The sequence below is a fragment of the Mixophyes fleayi genome, chromosome 8, assembly GCF_038048845.1.
Source record: "Mixophyes fleayi isolate aMixFle1 chromosome 8, aMixFle1.hap1, whole genome shotgun sequence".
Lineage (NCBI taxonomy): Eukaryota > Metazoa > Chordata > Amphibia > Anura > Limnodynastidae > Mixophyes > Mixophyes fleayi.
Genome location: NC_134409.1, coordinates 5,088,478 through 5,106,732, shown reverse-complemented (window position 1 = coordinate 5,106,732; position 18,255 = coordinate 5,088,478). Strand labels below are relative to the sequence as shown.

The 18,255-nt window shown below is 41.5% G+C and overlaps 1 protein-coding gene across 4 annotated transcripts in view; it reads left to right on the top strand.

Moving 5' to 3' along the window:
* The first annotated feature begins 396 nt into the window (after window positions 1-396).
* Window positions 397-18,255, top strand: part of LOC142098860 (uncharacterized) — a 42,085-nt gene continuing 24,226 nt past the window's right edge. For 2 of the 4 annotated variants that reach the window (XM_075181707.1, XM_075181706.1), the window contains exons 1-5: window positions 397-510; window positions 9,428-9,515; window positions 11,191-11,229; window positions 13,151-14,907; window positions 16,841-16,902. In XM_075181707.1, coding sequence (XP_075037808.1) covers window positions 9,470-9,515; window positions 11,191-11,229; window positions 13,151-14,907; window positions 16,841-16,902 — 1,904 coding nt within the window. In that variant the 5' untranslated portion in view covers window positions 397-510; window positions 9,428-9,469. The other 2 variants (XM_075181708.1, XM_075181709.1) reach the window with 2 other exon arrangements.

Here is an 18,255-nt window from a genome sequence, read left to right as displayed (position 1 = left end):
GCAGAGATATTTTTCAGCCAGCGGTTATGATGACAGCTATGAAAATATAAATAATTATTGCAATCCACTTCCTTTTGATAAGGAAAGAAGAAATGATTACAACAGGCTGTCTTACTCTAGGCAACACCATGAAAAATAAAACCAATAATGAATTTATAACAATTGAATATAAACAATGTAACTGTTGATTCCTTTCCAACTCAATGTATGACATCATACGAGAAGGAAATTATATGATTGTCCCTTATTAAATACTGATTAAACCAGTCTGCCATGCCTCACATTCCTCTGTACGGTGCTGATGCTCACAGAATTACACTAAATTAGGCACTTAATTAATAAGAGAGATATTTCTAGGTACAGCCTGTTATCTCTGAAAGAGAATGTGTCAGTGGCCTCTATCACAGGTCTCCAGCTGGTCCAACCTACTTTATAAAACTCCTTCTCACCTGCAATGTCTGTCATTCATCTGTACCTACTGAGAGGACAATACTGAGGAAAAGGGGACAGGTAAGTTATTATAAGATTCTGTATATTATATAGTCCTGCCCCAGTGTACACTGGACCAACTGACTCTACCAAATCGCCAAACTAACCATTTCCTTTGGAAGTCGTTACAGAAGCTGAGCATATTAACACCAATATTTTTAAATTAGGCTTTATTGTACTTATCAAATAAAGTCGTCTTCTCTGTAACTTGATGTGATCCATTGCATCTTTGCCTGAGTAATGTTTTGATTGATTTCTTCTTAAAACCGAAATTATTTTCAAATCTGATTTGGAATTTTATCAGGCAAATTGGAAAATGTTCTAGATAAATTATGGTACCTGTTTAACCCATTGCTCCGTTAAAAGGCGTTCAGTGCCATGTGTTTCTCCCAAATATGGTGCCCGGCTATTAATAAGGTATGACCTTAAAGTAATAGAATTTAAAATAACTGTCTGTCTGCAGGAACCTCCTGCATGTTGTCAAATCGTTACTAAATCTCCGGGCTGGTGCTTTACAAATAGCACGTTATAATAATATGTAACAATTCCCTAGATCAGACAGGACCTTTAATGATTACGGACCTACCTCTTAGCCGTGACACAGCAGTATGATTTTTTTGTTCTTTCTAAAGGGTCTGACCGACCATCACCAAATACCATAAGAAGTTTATTCCAGCACTGAAGAAAGTGGAATGTAAAGGCCCTTAATTGGAATTGATTTTATTCAGTAGATTAAATGCACAAACAGTAGTATAACTGGATGTTCTAGTGACAGGTGATAGTTAACATTCTATTTAGATTACAATAAATAAATGTAAATGAGCCAGTGCTTAGCATGCTATGACTTCTACTCGACCCGCGAGCTGCAAGTGATTATTGGGTGTGGTAGGAATACACAACATTCCATGGAACACAGATTGAGAGCTATGGATGCTTGATAAACATCAAAGCACCTCTTCTATCAGAGTATAGCAATATTAGTTATGAATTCAACATGGCCACGCTGTGGGAATAGGGGGTTAAGCAATTGTTTCAAAATCTGGTGCTTTGGGACTGTTAATATGACCATTAGCCTGGAGATCAAGGCTTTCTGACTTGAGGATTTCGAAAGATCAAGTTTACAGAAAAGCATAACCAACACATTAACATATAGAGGCAGATGCAATTGGCCACGTTACTGTAAAACTTAATGCGGCCTGCGCGCTATTACCGTTGTGCAAACGTCATTACAGTATTATCAGCTTTGGAAACTGGAACTTTGCATTTCATATTTTAGAATGCATATTAAATTTGAATAATAACAGAAACCTGAGTCTTTATTGGGGGACATGTGCAAGTCAGGGTAATCCAAGTGGTGAGGGAAAGGGTCATGAATCAATGTCCATGTGACTATATTAAACTTGAGTCATTACTGGGGGAGCTTTGCTGGGGTTGATAATTACTGGGGTGTAATTTAAATGAAGTGGGTGTTTTTTCATTGAAGTTCAGATTTTTTTTTTATCACTCCTTACTTCACTCCTCTCTTTTCCAGGTGCACTATATACTATTATCATATACTATCATATTAATAATAATAATAATAATAATAATAATAATAATACTATATATTTATGTCACTCCTAAGTAGCATTCTCCCTTTTTACAACTATCCCCTTGAACTCACCTGTATTGTCTGATTCAGCGACCCCTTTGCAATCCCTCTGCTCTCTTCCCTCTAATAGCACAAATCGTCTTATCTCTCAACACCCTTCCATGCATACATGAATCCACTTTCCTCCTACTCACCTCTACCTCCTCTTTCTCCAGGTACAGGCTGGGCTGGGGGGCATCTGCCCCCCAGGCGGGTCCCATAGTGGGCTACCTTGGGCTGGGTCACTGGGGCACCTTTATTTGTTTCCTTTAAAACAGGCTGCTGAATCGAATCTTGCCCCCCTGGGCCAAAATTTGCCAGCCCTCCCCTGCCAACGTCCCAGCTCAACCCTTGCTTTAATATTTTGCCACACTACCCCCTTTTCTGCCTGACCGTACCTTCGTAATGCTCCGCTCCCTGTCCCCTCGTCTCTCTCCAGCCTATACAAGCTGGAACAGCCCTCACACCCACAAATCATCTGTTCGTTTTCCTTTTTCGCACCCATCTCATCCCCCTTTCTGCTGGCAACATATGTCCCAGCTCTGAGACCCATGCAATCTCCGCTATTAACTCACACAATCCTTCCAATGACATTCCCATCTCTCTGCTTCTGTCCTTTTCTTTTTCCTTAGCACTCTGGAATGCTAGATCTGTTTGCAGCAAGCTCACATCCATTCATGACCTATTACTCTATAATTCTGGTCAGCCTTTACTAAAACTAGGCTCTCCGACACTGGTCTCCTGTAGTTCTCTCCCTCATCCACACTCCTCAATCCATTGGCCATCATAGTGGTGGAGTAGGATTTCTACTCTCCCCTAGTTACACTTTCAAAGTCATTCCCACAGAAAACCAACCTCCCCTTCTCCTCCTTTAAAATCCACAACCTCCGTCTCTTCTTTCCACTCCACCACCACATCACAGATAATCTACCCCTATGCCTGGTCTCCCACGTCTTTGACAACTTTGAAGCCTGGCTTTCTCTCTCTCTACTTGCATCTTCAGGACCAGGGTTCATTTTCAGGAGTCACTTCAACCCCGTGCAGGTAACAGTAGTTAGTTTCTTCCCATTAAAGGACCACTCTTTCTCCACAGAAGATCCGAACCAGTTCAGGAGGTTGGTGATTCTGTTATTGTGAGCGTTTTTCTTTCAACTTATCTAACCAGGTATCTCCATCTCTATTGCTGCACCTTTGCTGAGTGCAGGAATCCGTGTCTGGAGTGATGACCTCCAGTGAATTATTTCTTCAAAGCCAATAGGGTTATATATTTGCAAATGAGAAGGAAAAATAATCTTCCACCGTGAAAATATAATTTGGAGCCATATGTGTACTCTCCTCATTTAGAAATAGGTCCCAGTCATGCCGAAAATGATCCAGCCTAAGTGGGCAAATACAAGATCTTGTCCAATTTGGTTTTGGTGTGGCCATATTAGACATTAATGCTGCCGACTGTTGGTTGCTGCAAGTGGAACAGGATTGGTCCACGTGTGGCCAGCAGTAGACTTGGTGTAGGCTTGTACAGCCACACAGTGCAATTTTTGGACTTGTGTGAATAAAATAGAGGGACAGTCATGATCCATTGTTCTTTCTACACCCATGATCAGGGATAAGTGACGACAAGATGTCTTGCTTAAACAACTGGTGTATGCATGTGTAGTGCTAAAAAAATCTCTCCTGTGTAGTCAACCAGATCATTGTTATACTAGTATCCTTGGATTAGACTCTTAGGCACCTTCTCCACAGGGAGTCAGCGGTGCCCAATCACCTTGGGGAGGACACCCAGGGCTATACTTATCACTGGTCCACCTATCAAAACCTGGCCACCTCCCCTAATCTGTCCACCATTACCTCCTCCATATTGAAGGGGATATATCCTGTCTTCTTGACTGTACTGAGGGTGTTCGTGGATTGGTGACTAAGAACTGCACTTCTTACACGTCTGTATGCTGTCCTGACAAACAATCTCATCTGTCTGGTGATTGTATACCCACATATCTGTATTGTCATCTACGAAATAAACTGCATTTTGGTTGACAAACTGCCTAGGTGATTGCCAATAACCCACTAGTATTTGCGGTCCTCACAAGTCTTCATTTCAGTACTTGGGCTAATATTAGGACTATGATTAAGACTAAGATTTTGCATAAGCAAATTACCTGATATAGATTCTCCAGTTTAAAGAATGGATCATTTGCCCAGGGCCTAAGAAATGTCCATCCTTTTCCAACTCGATTACTAGGAAGTTTACATCGGTCTTCCTGCATTAGTGGGGCCATGACAAGAGCGTCTTTTGACCCCTGTCGTTTTAAGAAAAGAGAGAGGACTGAAAGAACTGATCCATAAGACACCACTCACAAGTTACAGCTGTTTATATAAGACCAACGTTGTCCCCTGTGAGACCTATTGGGCATTCACATTTATCGATTAGATAAATATTCACCATATTTTAGTATTAAAAAAACAGACATAAGGCTATGGAGGAAATCGAGTTTGCTGTTTGTAGACCATAGAAATGATATCATGTAGTTATAGACATCATTTCATTAAATATTTTTATCTTGCATTCTGTTGGGTTAACTCACATTCATGTAGAAATACTGACAGCTACATTTGCAGACCACATGTAGAGAATGAGGAAAAATCAGTTTAACATTGTTGGCTCAGCATTATATTAATAGAGATTTTATATGATCCACACGGTAACAATCATGTGCTATTTGGCTCTTCACTGAGGAAGCTTTACATTGAACGTTACGTTACTCATGTAAAGTCCCTATCAACAGCTGATTTATACTGTATGTAAAACAACTGGTTCTTCAGTGAAATCTTATATGATAAGATCATCTAGTAATTACATCTATTGACCTAGATGGGTAAGGCTGGGTACACACTACAGAAAATTTCTCCCGATGCGACATCTTTAGCTATTTTAGCGACAACAGGAAAAAAAGTAAGTCCAATCAGCATTCCTGTGTACACACTATACACATGTTACACGATTTACCTTCAGATATGTGCTCTTCACCTGTCATAACCATCGGCTGAAAAGATCCTGACTCTGCACACTCCATAGAGATCTATGGACACTGCCGGTCCTGAGTGCTTACACACTGCATAGTGATCTATGGACACTGCCGGTCCTGAGTGCTTACACACTCCATAGAGATCTATGGACACTGCCGGTCCTGAGTGCTTACACACTGCATAGAGATCTATGGACACTGCCGGTCCTGAGTGCTTACACACTGCATAGAGATCTATGGACACTGCCGGTCCTGAGTGCTTACACACTGCATAGAGATCTATGGACACTGCCGGTCCTGAGTGCTTACACACTGCATAGAGATCTATGGACACTGCCGGTCCTGAGTGCTTACACACTGCAGGATTGGAACAACATCGTTCCATCGTTGAACGAGATTTTTAGTTTGGTTTAAAAATCAAATGAAACGATATGATGTGTTTTAGAACTATAATCGTTCATCGATGCAGTGTGCAGACTAATACGATATCGTTTGTTGTTTCTTTGGCTCGATAATTGGGAATGCTTAGAATTTGGAGTATTCCAGATAAGAGGTTTACCCATAACTTTGAGCAATATATTTAAAATTTACTAAACACAATGAGCCCTGTATTCACCCACTTCCAGCTTCGGAAAAAAGAGGGAACATCTCACTAGCTGCCATTTCTTCACCCCTTAGATCTCATTTGAATGTGCTCATTCACAAAACTTTATTTTTGCATGTGGTGCTTACTTAGGTACATTCATAGGGGTACCCGGCACTCCCTGGGTAAAGCTGGGTACACACTACAGAAATTTCAACCAACTTTTTATGCCGAGCGATTTTACATGCGGCCGATGGTCCGATCGCTCGGTCCATGGACTGCATACACACAGCCTTGTTTAGGGACGATAAAGGGAAGAGCGGACGTCCCTTTAGCGAATTTTTACAGCCATGTTGTGGTGAGCAATGATTGTAATTTTATACTCACTGTTGTGGATCGGTCGGAAGTTTATACACACTACACAGCGGAAATGAGATTGGAACGAAAATATTAAACGGTACGACCAACCAAATGAGGCGACAATCGTCCATTTGGGCAGACTTTCGACCATCGTGTCACTGCACACACTGACCCGACTTTTGAACGAGCGGTCGTATGTCGGCTGTTTGAGCCGATTATTGGACGAAAACAGTGTAGTGTGTACCCAGCTTAACATTCAGAAGTCTTCCTATCAGAAGATGCCAAATTCTACATTTTATTTTAGGATTTGTATGTAACAGAACGTTGGGACATTATGGTACAACTAGGGGCCAGTGTTCCTCAGCTGTCCTTTTGTAATATAACATTTACATGTCATTTTTTTGCAGCCTAAAAATATTGATATTTTTTTATTAAATAGAATTATTGAAGGAAAACTATAATCCAGAAAAGTAAAGTTTAAAAAAAAAAAAATAAAGCAGCCTCTTGTGACATTCTAGCAAATATATAAAGAAATACATTTGGATTTCATCCCAGTCTTTCCTATGTATTCATTTAGACATTTCTTTAAAAAAAAATAAAAAATAATGCAATAAATTTAAAGGGGTTGCCTAGTCAAAGTCAAAATTTCCCTTCCCTGTGCATACTGGTACTTTTATTTGCTCCTTTTAATTTACATTGAACGTTACATTTGAACATTTATATATGTTTACTGCTTGGTTTAGTCTCATTATGTCTTAACGTGGTCATAAGAGTGAGGGAACATACTGACTGTCTTTTTTAATGTCATATTTGTGAGTTTGAGTTTTATTTTTTTCCATCGGTGGAAAGCTGCCTAGATATGTGTTTTACTCTAGAAAGCTCACGTGGAAGAAGCACAAGACGCCTGATAGAAAGTAAATTACAGTTGTCTGGTGTCCACTATCTTAGAGGAGCCTGTAAAATGCAATTTCCTTGTGGGTAGAATAATTCTTAGTGGCCTCTTGTAAACCATAACTGTTCCCTGAAAGTTATCTATTCCACCCCCTCAGGCTCACTTAACTAACCCTGCAAAATGAAATCTCCTTTTTGTATTTTTGCGTCTATCCCCCTCTAACCAACAAACAGCCCCCCTCTGCCATTCTTCATTAGATAATGCAACATATTCATCATAGGCAAACCGAGGGGGAGGTTCCTAGTGCCTGGAAACCCCCCTCTAAGCCTGGGGAACTGTATAATTGAGGTGGCTGGACCTTGCCCCCGCTTCACACAGCTCTGCTTGAAAAGGGAGAGCTGCGTGCACCTAACAGTAGTGCACGCAGTATTGCCCATGTATATTATAGGGATAGGAAGAGTTCGAGAGCAGCCAAGCACCGTCTAAAATTATAGCCACGCCCCCATGCATGCTAGTCATGCCCACTGGTGGCGTGGTGTGGAAACACCCCTCTACAAATCCTGCATTTGCCCTGTGTTCATGTGCGAACTCCGTGCACTTTGCATAAAATCGCAAGCAAAATGGCATTTGCACTGGGCATATTTGCACATTGGTAAAAGACATTTAGAGATGTCTATGATCTGAGCCTACTGGGTAATAATCATGACAGGTCTGTAGATCCACCATACAGGTGTCATAGCACATTACAGCTTGTAGTACTGTGCAGGCCCGGACTGGCCTGCAGGGCAGCAGGACTATCCACCGGTAGGCCCCTCCACATTATAGCTACGCCCCCTCCATTGTTAGGGAGGAGCTAAGAAAATAGCTGACTCCCGACTTGCATACAATTCATCTTTTGGACATACGCGAGAACAGGAAGGGACAGATGCGTTCCACAGTGGAACGCAGGCACCTTCCTTTCCAACAGTAACAAGCACGGACCACGAGAAACATCCTCTGATTTCAGCACACTGGATACCCGGCCACCATCTCTATATATATTGAAACTGCAAGTAAACAAAGTTAAATTTGAAAGCATCGCAGCAATAACCATGTGATATATGTGGACAGTGATCTGAATATTTATATTGCACTAGCAGAGACTTAAAGAAATACCAATTCCCATCTACTGGACTTGTATGCTTGAACATTATTTTATTGAGATATCAGTGACTGTGTTATATCTGGATCAATGCAGCATTTATACCCACTGCCATTTGCCTCCCAGTAGCTAGACTAGTCCAGGTCTATATACCTAGGGTTGTCTGATTTTTTATGTATGTTCAATTGATGCCATACCATATGTATGTATATAGAAATCAATGCCTCATAATATAAATACTGTGGTTTAATTGGAGTATTTTATTTGTCTATATTAATGTATTTTTATGTATTTTAACCAGGATTCAATAAATTGTGATAAAACTAACATTAAATGTTATCCCACTAATTGAACCGAGCCTCTTGCTCACAGCCTAATACAAGATATAGAAAAATACGAATTGTGTTCAAGATAAAAGAATACAAATTTTATTATTAGCATTACACTTGGAATAATACATAAGTCAATGAGCGCTTAACTTTCAGTATATTATTAGTTCGTAGAGAGGGATAACCTGTGTTAATGCTGCTCTTGCAACAGTAGGGGTAGAGCGCAACTCCCCCCCTCCCCGTTTTTGCCAAACACTCCCGTTAAACACACTACCACACAGGTGCAGAGAGCCGCGTCTGGGCTCTCTGAACCTGCGCGGTAGTGTGTTTTTCACTTTGAGCAGGGCAGATGAGAGTAGGAGTTCCGGATATCCAACCGCCCAGAAGAGCATGAGCAGGTTAGTAACTAAGTGCGCAGTCAGCCTGTCATTTTAAAAGAGAAGGATGAGCACACTACATTCTTTATATACTACACTATGGTGCTAGCTGTCCTTCGTGGGCTGACCACTCTCCCTTTAGTGTCTGGTCTCACCTCTATGATGGCTGGCCACACCCCCTCTGGTGGGCTCCTAGCGTTGCAGTCCCCCGGTGGGCCCTTCATGCCCCAGTCCGACACTGGTACTGTGTAGGCACATGTATGATACAGGCACACGTATGATATAGGCACATATACATACATCACACTTGTGGTGAGGTGATAATCTTGGAACAGTATTTAGTAAATGAAAAAATAACAGTTGGGGCTGGAGGGAGAGTGAGCACTAAGGAGGAAACCTAAAAAGGAGGAGATATTAATACAAGAATAAGAATATCAGGTGTAGCAGTGTCACTGAGCTCTAACAGGGTTTGGGCAAAAATGGTATTTTGTATTTAAAAGTGAAAATAAAATATCAATAATTTTTTTTGGGGGGGGGGGGGATATTTGGGTATTCGATGATAGAAATGATTTTTATTTGTATTTATTTATATTTATTTTGCAGGATTCTAAGAGCCGTAGCTGCTGCTGAGACATTGGTCTCAGTATGAAACGAAAAATGACCCTGTGGACTTGTTTTGTGCTGTTGACAGGTAAGAGATCAGCGTACTGAGAGCACAAAGTCACATACTCCAATGAGGAGCTGATCGGTGTCTGTTTTACTTTTCTCTATCCTAAAAAAGTTATGAAACTTTTTTAATACAAAGTTGTTCATAAGAGACAGGTTTCCAGCTAAACACTTTATAGGTCATCTTTTGGGCTAAAACTTGTACCACTCTCTTAACCCCTCTATTACATAGATCTTTTGGTGTTTTGGGTTATTGTGCAAGAACTTTAAATGTAGTTTGCATTAATATCTGACAGGAAGGGTCATTTATAAAAATGGGAAAGGAAAGTGTGTGTGAGTGGGCGTGAATGGGGCAGAGATTGCCCGACTTGGGGCCATGGTTTGTGTGGGTATACAGTATGTGGAGCTTTTTTGCCCGAAATTCACCCCAATAGATTTTGGGAGGTATTTTTTTGAGGTGATGTTTTTACCATTTTTTTCCTACTTAGTATTTGGTAGTCTGGAGAATTTGGTAACCTGTATATTTTTCGGCTCATCCACCTTTTGTAGGCATGTCTCCATTGACCAGGAGCTTGGCATGCATCCTGAAATGCACTTGACAGACAACAAACGGGCAAAGAAAAAGCCTTGAACGCTTCACCACAAAATTTATAAATGACAGGACATAGTCCCAAAGATGTAGATGTGGGTGCAGCGGTCTGTAGCTGGGGGGGAGATTATATTTTAAGAGGTAGTCGAATATCAGGATGATACCGACATCGTTGTCTCTTAATTTATTATTCTCATGGAACAGGTTTATGTAGACTTTTAAGAATCCTGTATTAATATTGTTTTGGAAGTGTGTAGAGTTTGGTAACTTCTTTAGGTAGAGATGCAGAAGAGAAACTGAAAAATTGTATCACCAGAGCTTCGCACCTCTGTGATACGGCCTGTTTTACCGAGAAATATGTTGTGCGCAAAATTTTGTGATATCTTCGGTAAATAGTAGAGCTGCCTTAAATGCTGGTAAATAAGCTGCTATCAAAATGCAGCTGTCCTCATAGAGCAGAGAAAGGGGATCTCAGTGGAAAACCCCCATCTTTCAGGTACGGCAATGGATAAATAGTAGAACTGCCTTAAATGCTGGTAAATAAGCTGCTACCAAAATCCAGGTGTCCCCACAGTGCAGAAAAAGGGATCTCAGTGGAAAACCCCCATCTTTCAGGTACGGCGATGGGTAAATAGTAGAACTGCCTTAAATGCTGGTAAATAAGCTTCTACCAAATTCCAGGTGTCCCCACTGAGCAGAGAAAGGGGATCTCAGTGGAAAGCCCCCATCTTTCAGGCACGGCGATGGGTAAATAGTAGAACTGCCTTAAATACTGGTAAATAAGCTGCTACCACAATCCCAAGTTTCCATTCTTCATTTTGTACATATTTCGGAAAAGTTATTGAAACCTTGAAACCCGGTTAGGACAAAAGGTGCTAAAATTGCACGATGTTGGGACTTCTTTCTTTTCACTCCTATTTTGGAGATATTTATAGATCTCTGAACTTGTAAACTCACAAACAGATGATTACATACCTTGCAGCTATAAGCTAAGTTTATTTATATGAAAATATTCATCACTCCAATACTAATATGCAGTGTTATATAAGTAGTAATAAATGGTTGACAAATATACATTGCACAATATAATGTTTCTTGTATTTTGATTCAGGGCTCATCGTGGTTACAAACTGCCAAACTCTACCTCCAAGTGAGTAGAAGCTGCAATATGTCCACAGTTCAGTCCTTTGTGAGGGTTCAGTAAGAGGCTTATTTAGACGTAGATGTACGGTAAGGACACATGCAAGAAACAGACAAGCAAAATGCGTATTTACATTATTTACATGCATATAATGAGTTGGAGGCGACCATCCCAAAAAGAGTAGCGTTTTCGCCAGACGTACATCAGGAGTATCAAGTGTGTATAATTGGTTCTACGATGGTATAGAGAAAGCTATATTTCTCTGATAATATTAATAGTAAATGTTTAGGTCGCATTACCCTATGTGGCCAATATATAATAATACAAAGAAGGGTCATACACATAAAAGAGAATAGTTCCTAGTGTTATTAATAAATGTGAAAGTCACATGTTCCATATAAAATGTAACTAAATAGAAACAGAAATACAAAAGACAAATTAAATACACACCTATATTGTCCTCCCCATTTCCAAATCAAATGGGGAATCTTCATTCCTGCAGTAGTCCAAGTGGAAATATCAATAAAATAATGCGCATAAACAACCGCAATTTCATATAATATAGGTGCAATGCTAATTAAGTACCATAAGTTGTAGGGGTCAACACACAATCAGCCTATCAGATGCGGCTGCTGATAAGCCAATTATAAATGAGGCCCATTATGTACAAATTCTTGAAAAAGTTGCTGTTTTTCTTCCTGAAATATTAGGTAGTTATGAAAAGCTGTGGTAGGTCATGTGAACACATGATGAAATGACACATGCGCGCAGCCACTAGTTTAAATGTATTTTGGATAATGCATTGATAATTACAGAAAAGAATTTACTTACGTGCACATAAAATTGCATTTGCATAGGGAAGCCACTTGTGTCTCAGAGTTCTAAAGTACTGTATTATACAATTGCAAACAGTGACACCTAGTGGTATGACCTGCAATTGCATCCTTTGAACTGAGAGAAAATCCATGAGTAATATTCATCAACATCAAAATCATTTATTTATATAGCTCCAACATATTCCGTAGCGCTTTACAATTGGGGATAAACATAGTAAACTAATAAACAAACTGGGTAAAACAGACAAAGAGGTGAGAAGGCCGTGCTTGCAAGCTTACAATCTATGGGACAATATGTTGACACATGAGTTTAAGTCTACATTTTGCATTTCGGCCCAGCCAGACTGCAAAGGTAAAAGTGACTCATAAGCTAAATGATCCTGTCACACAACAATGTTGGTCAAGGGGTAGTTGTGTAACGGGTGGTAATAGGGTAATGTTGTGAGTTAAATACTGACTGTTTTTTCATGTAGCACACAAATATCAACTTTAAATTTCAGTGTACAAATAAGCTATCAAGTATTTATGTGCTACATGAAAAAACAGTCAGTATTTAACTTATGTGCAAAACAGAAAACTAGTTTGCACCCCTTGAATTGTAACATGGTTTTGTCCAGGAGACTGAAATAAGAAGTTTCTCAAGTTAAAAACCTAAATGAATCAGGCCCCTGGTCTTTAAAGGGAAATACAAGTATAAAAAGGGAATACACACTCCATCATTCTTCTTGAAGTTACTTTCACATAATTCGTGCTACCCCAGAAGTTTTCCTGAAAATAAAATCAGATTGTGGTTTCGAGTATAAAGATATGAAATGTTTGAACTTTACTCAAGGTCTGATCTCAGTCGGTATAAAATGATTGTACCCAGTTGAAAAGCCCCTGCGTTCACTACTGTTACATTGAGAGGAAGCAGAACTAACGTCGGGGGAAGGTGATGGCACATTTTCTGTGGGCACATTAATTCTACTGATATTAATACATGATTACACAAGTGTGATACTTATACAAAATGTGTTAGTCTAATGTAATCATACTGGACAGTGGGTATGCTAGAAATTAATTTTAATTTGCTTTTTCATTCACAACTACACCAGCAATGACAACTACAACAGCACAGACAACAACTGCTGCCCCAACAACCACATTGCAAACATCAACAACTGCTGTACCAACAACTGCTGTAGTGCCTACAACTACTACAGCAGCACCAACAACTACAGGAGCACAGACAACCACAGCACCAACAACTACAGCACCAACAACTACAGCACCAACAACTACAGCACCAACAACTGCTGCACCAACAACTGCTGCACCAACAACTGCTGCACCAACAACTACAGCGCCAACAACTGCTGCACCAACAACTGCTGCACCAACAACTACAGCGCCAATAACAACTGCTGCACCAACAACTACAGCGCCAACAACTACAGCGCCAACAACTACAGCGCCAACAACTACAGCGCCAACAACTACAGCGCCAACAACAACTGCTGCACCAACAACTGCTGCACCAACAACTGCTGCACCAACAACTGCTGCACCAACAACTACAGCACCAACAACTGCTGCACCAACAACTGCTGCACCAACAACTGCTGCACCAACAACTGCTGCACCAACAACTACAGCGCCAACAACAACTGCTGCACCAACAACTACAGCGCCAATAACAACTGCTGCACCAACAACTACAGCGCCAATAACAACTGCTGCACCAACAACTACAGCGTCAACAACAACTGCTGCACCAACAACTACAGGGCCAACAACAACTGCTGCACCAACAACTACAGGGCCAACAACAACTGCTGCACCAACAACTACAGGGCCAACAACAACTGCTGCACCAACAACTACAGGGCCAATAACAACTGCTGCACCAACAACTACAGGGCCAATAACAACTGCTGCACCAACAACTACAGCGCCAACAACAACTGCTGCACCAACAACTACAGCGCCAACAACAACTGCTGCACCAACAACTACAGCGCCAACAACAACTGCTGCACCAACAACTACAGGGCCAACAACTACAGCACCAACAACAACTGCTGCACCAACAACTACAGCGCCAACAACAACTGCTGCACCAACAACTACAGCGCCAACAACAACTGCTGCACCAACAACTACAGGGCCAATAACAACTGCTGCACCAACAACTACAGGGCCAATAACAACTGCTGCACCAACAACTACAGGGCCAATAACAACTGCTGCACCAACAACTACAGCACCAACAACTGCTGCACCAACAACTACAGCGCCAATAACAACTGCTGCACCAACAACTACAGCACCAACAACAACTGCTGCACCAACAACTACAGCGCCGACAACAACTGCTGCACCAACAACTACAGCACCAACAACAACTGCTGCACCAACAACTACAGCGCCAATAACAACTGCTGAACCAACAACTACAGCGCCAACAACAACTGCTGAACAAACAACTACAGAGCCAACAACAACTGCTGAACCAACAACTACAGAGCCAACAACAACTGCTGAACCAACAACTACAGCGCCAATAACAACTGCTGCACCAACAACTACAACAGCGCTAACAACTGTAGTGCCAACAACTACAGAAGCACCACCCACAACAATTGCACCACCCCCTACAACATCTGCTCCATTGACAACTACAACAGTACTGACTACAGCTGCACCAAGGACGACTGCTGAAACCACAACTACAACAGTTACAGTAATAACTGAACAGCCACAAACATTTGACTATGCCTTCACTATGCACATACAGGAGCCATACGTAACAGCCTTTGACAATCCTGTATCCCAGCAGTCCAAAGCTCTCTCAGCAAGGATTCTACGATTTGTAAGTCTAATGTATAATATGTCAGAGTATTAAGTATTATTTTTAATGCTTTGCACACATCTGCTAAAGGAGCTGTAACTTCTGATACGTAAAGTTTATTCTTTAATAATCCAGCAGGCATTGACCATTCACAATATGTCAATAACAATAACAAAAGCAGAGACAGGCAGTGAACGGCACGGGGATTGGAATTTTCTGGGCCTCAGAAACCAGGGCCCCCCAACCGCGTATGGTTTCACATCATCTTATATCACATACAATGAGGCAGAATAACACAATGCATATAGATTATATATAGTTTGTGTAAATCATTATTTATGCTGTGGAGTGAGGGCTACATGTTTTGGGACACTTAGGGATTTGAAGTCAGAAGACAGATTGCAGGTGCTTAGAATCCCCCTCTTTGTGAAAGACCAAATAGGCTGGGCCTTGGGTGGCAGGTGAGCAGAGGCGGCAATCAGCTCAGTTTTCACATTCATAGTTTTTCTTTTAATTGAGATTGTCTAGTGCAACCTCCAAAGAGAACTCGACTCCAGGTGGCTGGAAGCCACAATCATCATCATCAGCAGTTATTTATATAGTACCACTAATTCCGCAGCGCTGTACATTGAACTCACTCACATCAGTCCCTGCTCCATTGGAGCTTACAGTCTAAATTCCCTAATATACACACACACAGACAGAGACTAAGGTCAATTTGGTAGCAGCCAATTAACCTACTAGTATGTTTTTGGAATGTGGGAGAAAACCGGAGCACCCGGAGGAAACCCACGCATACATGGGAAGAACATACAAACTACACACAGATAAGGCCATGGTCGGGAATTGAACTCATGACCCCAGTACTGTGAGGCAGAAGTGCTAACCACTGAGCCACTGTGCTGCCCACAATCCGGACGACAGTCCCTCTTGTGCCCCTACTGGAGCTCTCTGAACTCCAGGATGGTGCTTTACCTTCTGACTGAAGTGGGGTGCCCAACCGCTGCTGGACCTTCCTGGCCCAGGCAGATTTTCACCAACCTCTTTGGGGGTTTCTGGGCCAGTTAAGGATTACCTTTATCTTGGTCAGTTCTGGTCTCACTTTGTGCCCCCTACTCACTGTCCCATATAGTGCATTTCTGCCATTTGGAGCTGACGCTAGCCATGTCTTATAGTCAAATCTGCTGTCTCACTGTGGGCCATGTTACAGGTGATCTTTCCAGGTGCTGTGGCTGAGGCCCAGGTAGGCATTAAGTCTATCTGATATGTCTGTACCAGTCTGCCTTCCATGTCTAGCGCTACCATATACTCCGCTTCCCAATGCCATTTTCCAGTTAATTGAAGCTTATTCCTATCACATATGCCTTTGCTGGTGTTCTCTGGGTACCAGTGTTATGTTTCTCCAGGGAAGGGATGTTATTGATCAGGGGCCTGGCTAGAGGAGATGGGACACCCTTAATCCTCCTCTAACATGCCTCTGGGACGGACTACACTGAACCGGTAATGAGTCCTGAAACACAGTGCCTGGTAAAAAGACAGGGACAATGACAAATTAGTGCCACGGAGTGGGAGTGAGGAGAGCTCAGGTACCTCTCCAACTTCACCCTTGGGTATAAAATGGTGTATCAGGTAGAGTAGAAGACATATTTACCTGCTGTGCTCTGGTGCTCGTTCATAGTATCAAAAGTTGGTACTGATCCTCTCTGACCCATCATGTCTATGTTTGTGAGGAGGTACCTCTAACCGCAGGACTGTTCTGTGCTTATAAACATTATTGGAGGTGTCTGTCATACACAATGTTACTGACGCTCTGTTAGGATCATGCAGGAAACAGCAGAGATTACTTTAGTACATTGGAAAAATGAATGGAAGACTCAAATACAGTTTGACCTGTTACTTTTGTTGTGTCACTTTGTCATGCTAGTAATGCATATATGTTTATGTTTTCTTGCAGGTATTTATATTATTCAGACTAAGGTTTCCTGACTGTTCACGTGTAAATGTATATTCTTTCAGGTAAGTTGGGGAGCTGAGTATCATTAGTCTGTTTGATGGGTGGGGGGTGTCTATTACAGGTGCCTTGATTCCCCAGCACAAAGAAAATAAAAATAAAGGGAACAATTACTAACATTGTATTTAGATACAACATTTGCACTAAACCACAGCAACTAGATAATTGCTTTCCTTGTCTTGATTTGCACTGGACAGAGGGGCTCTCATTTAGAGGTGCATCACAACTTGGTTTGTCCAGGTGCATGTAGCTTTAAATGAGGCCCCCCCAAAAAAAGAAATGGGTTGCTGTGGTACCCCAAAATACCACGATGTAGCAAAAGCAGCGAATCACCTGTGTATGTAGAGTCGCACACATCTCAAGATACGTTCCAACAGCAGTGGGGGTAGGTCAGATGTATGCCCCACGATCGCGTACAGTGTAAGTAGATGCTAAAGTCGCATTACTCTATTTGTATACAATATAATATAATGATGTATCAGATACGAAAGAAAGAAAAGTGTCTCTACAGCGTTGTTGAGGAATGTGAAGTTGCGACTTCCTCGTAAAATTTAATTAGGCACAAACACCTCTGTCGTCTACCAATGGGAATCTTCTTTACTGCAGTTTAACTTTAATGTGAATAATAGTCACCTGAAGTGCAAATTCAGCACTGATTGCCCGGCAGCCAAAGAGTTAACTGGTCAGCCATATGACATTGTCTTTGGTGGAGGTCTTGATTTCTAGAGCATCCCTCACCCAATGTGGAAATTTTCTCCTGTTTGAAGAAAGACGATCCCACTGCCATGAAATAATTTTCTTGCTTAAAAATGATGGATATTTTGTGATGTTGCTCTTATCTATTTTCATGGTTTGGTTTTGGGGGGCTCGACAGGGGACGCCATGTAAAATTGATTTGGTGTCCAGTGTCGGCCGCCCGGACCAGTCTTTCTCCCCACTCCACAGCTGGACTTGTTTCCCACGGTCCTCTCTTACTTTTCTCTTTTCCTTTTCTTTTGAATTCTTTTGTCGTCGTCGTCCCCCCTCCAACTGTCAGCTGCTCCCCCAACTGACACCCGGCACACAGGACTTGCCTTTTCAGATTCATTGATCTAGGGATCTGCATGCCAGACCCTGATCTCACTTCCTCCCATATCTCCATTTCGATACTAATACCACCCACCCTTTTCCTGTAATCCAAATAAATGATGCTCAAATTCTTACATATCTTAAGACTAGCCCTCAACCTTACGACTCTTTCCTGAATGCTAACGGACTAAATATTCCACAGAAGCGCACAATGGCGATCTAATGCTTCAAATGCCTAAAAACACATATAATTTTACTCCAACTTTACCCATTCTCACTGAGAATTGTCA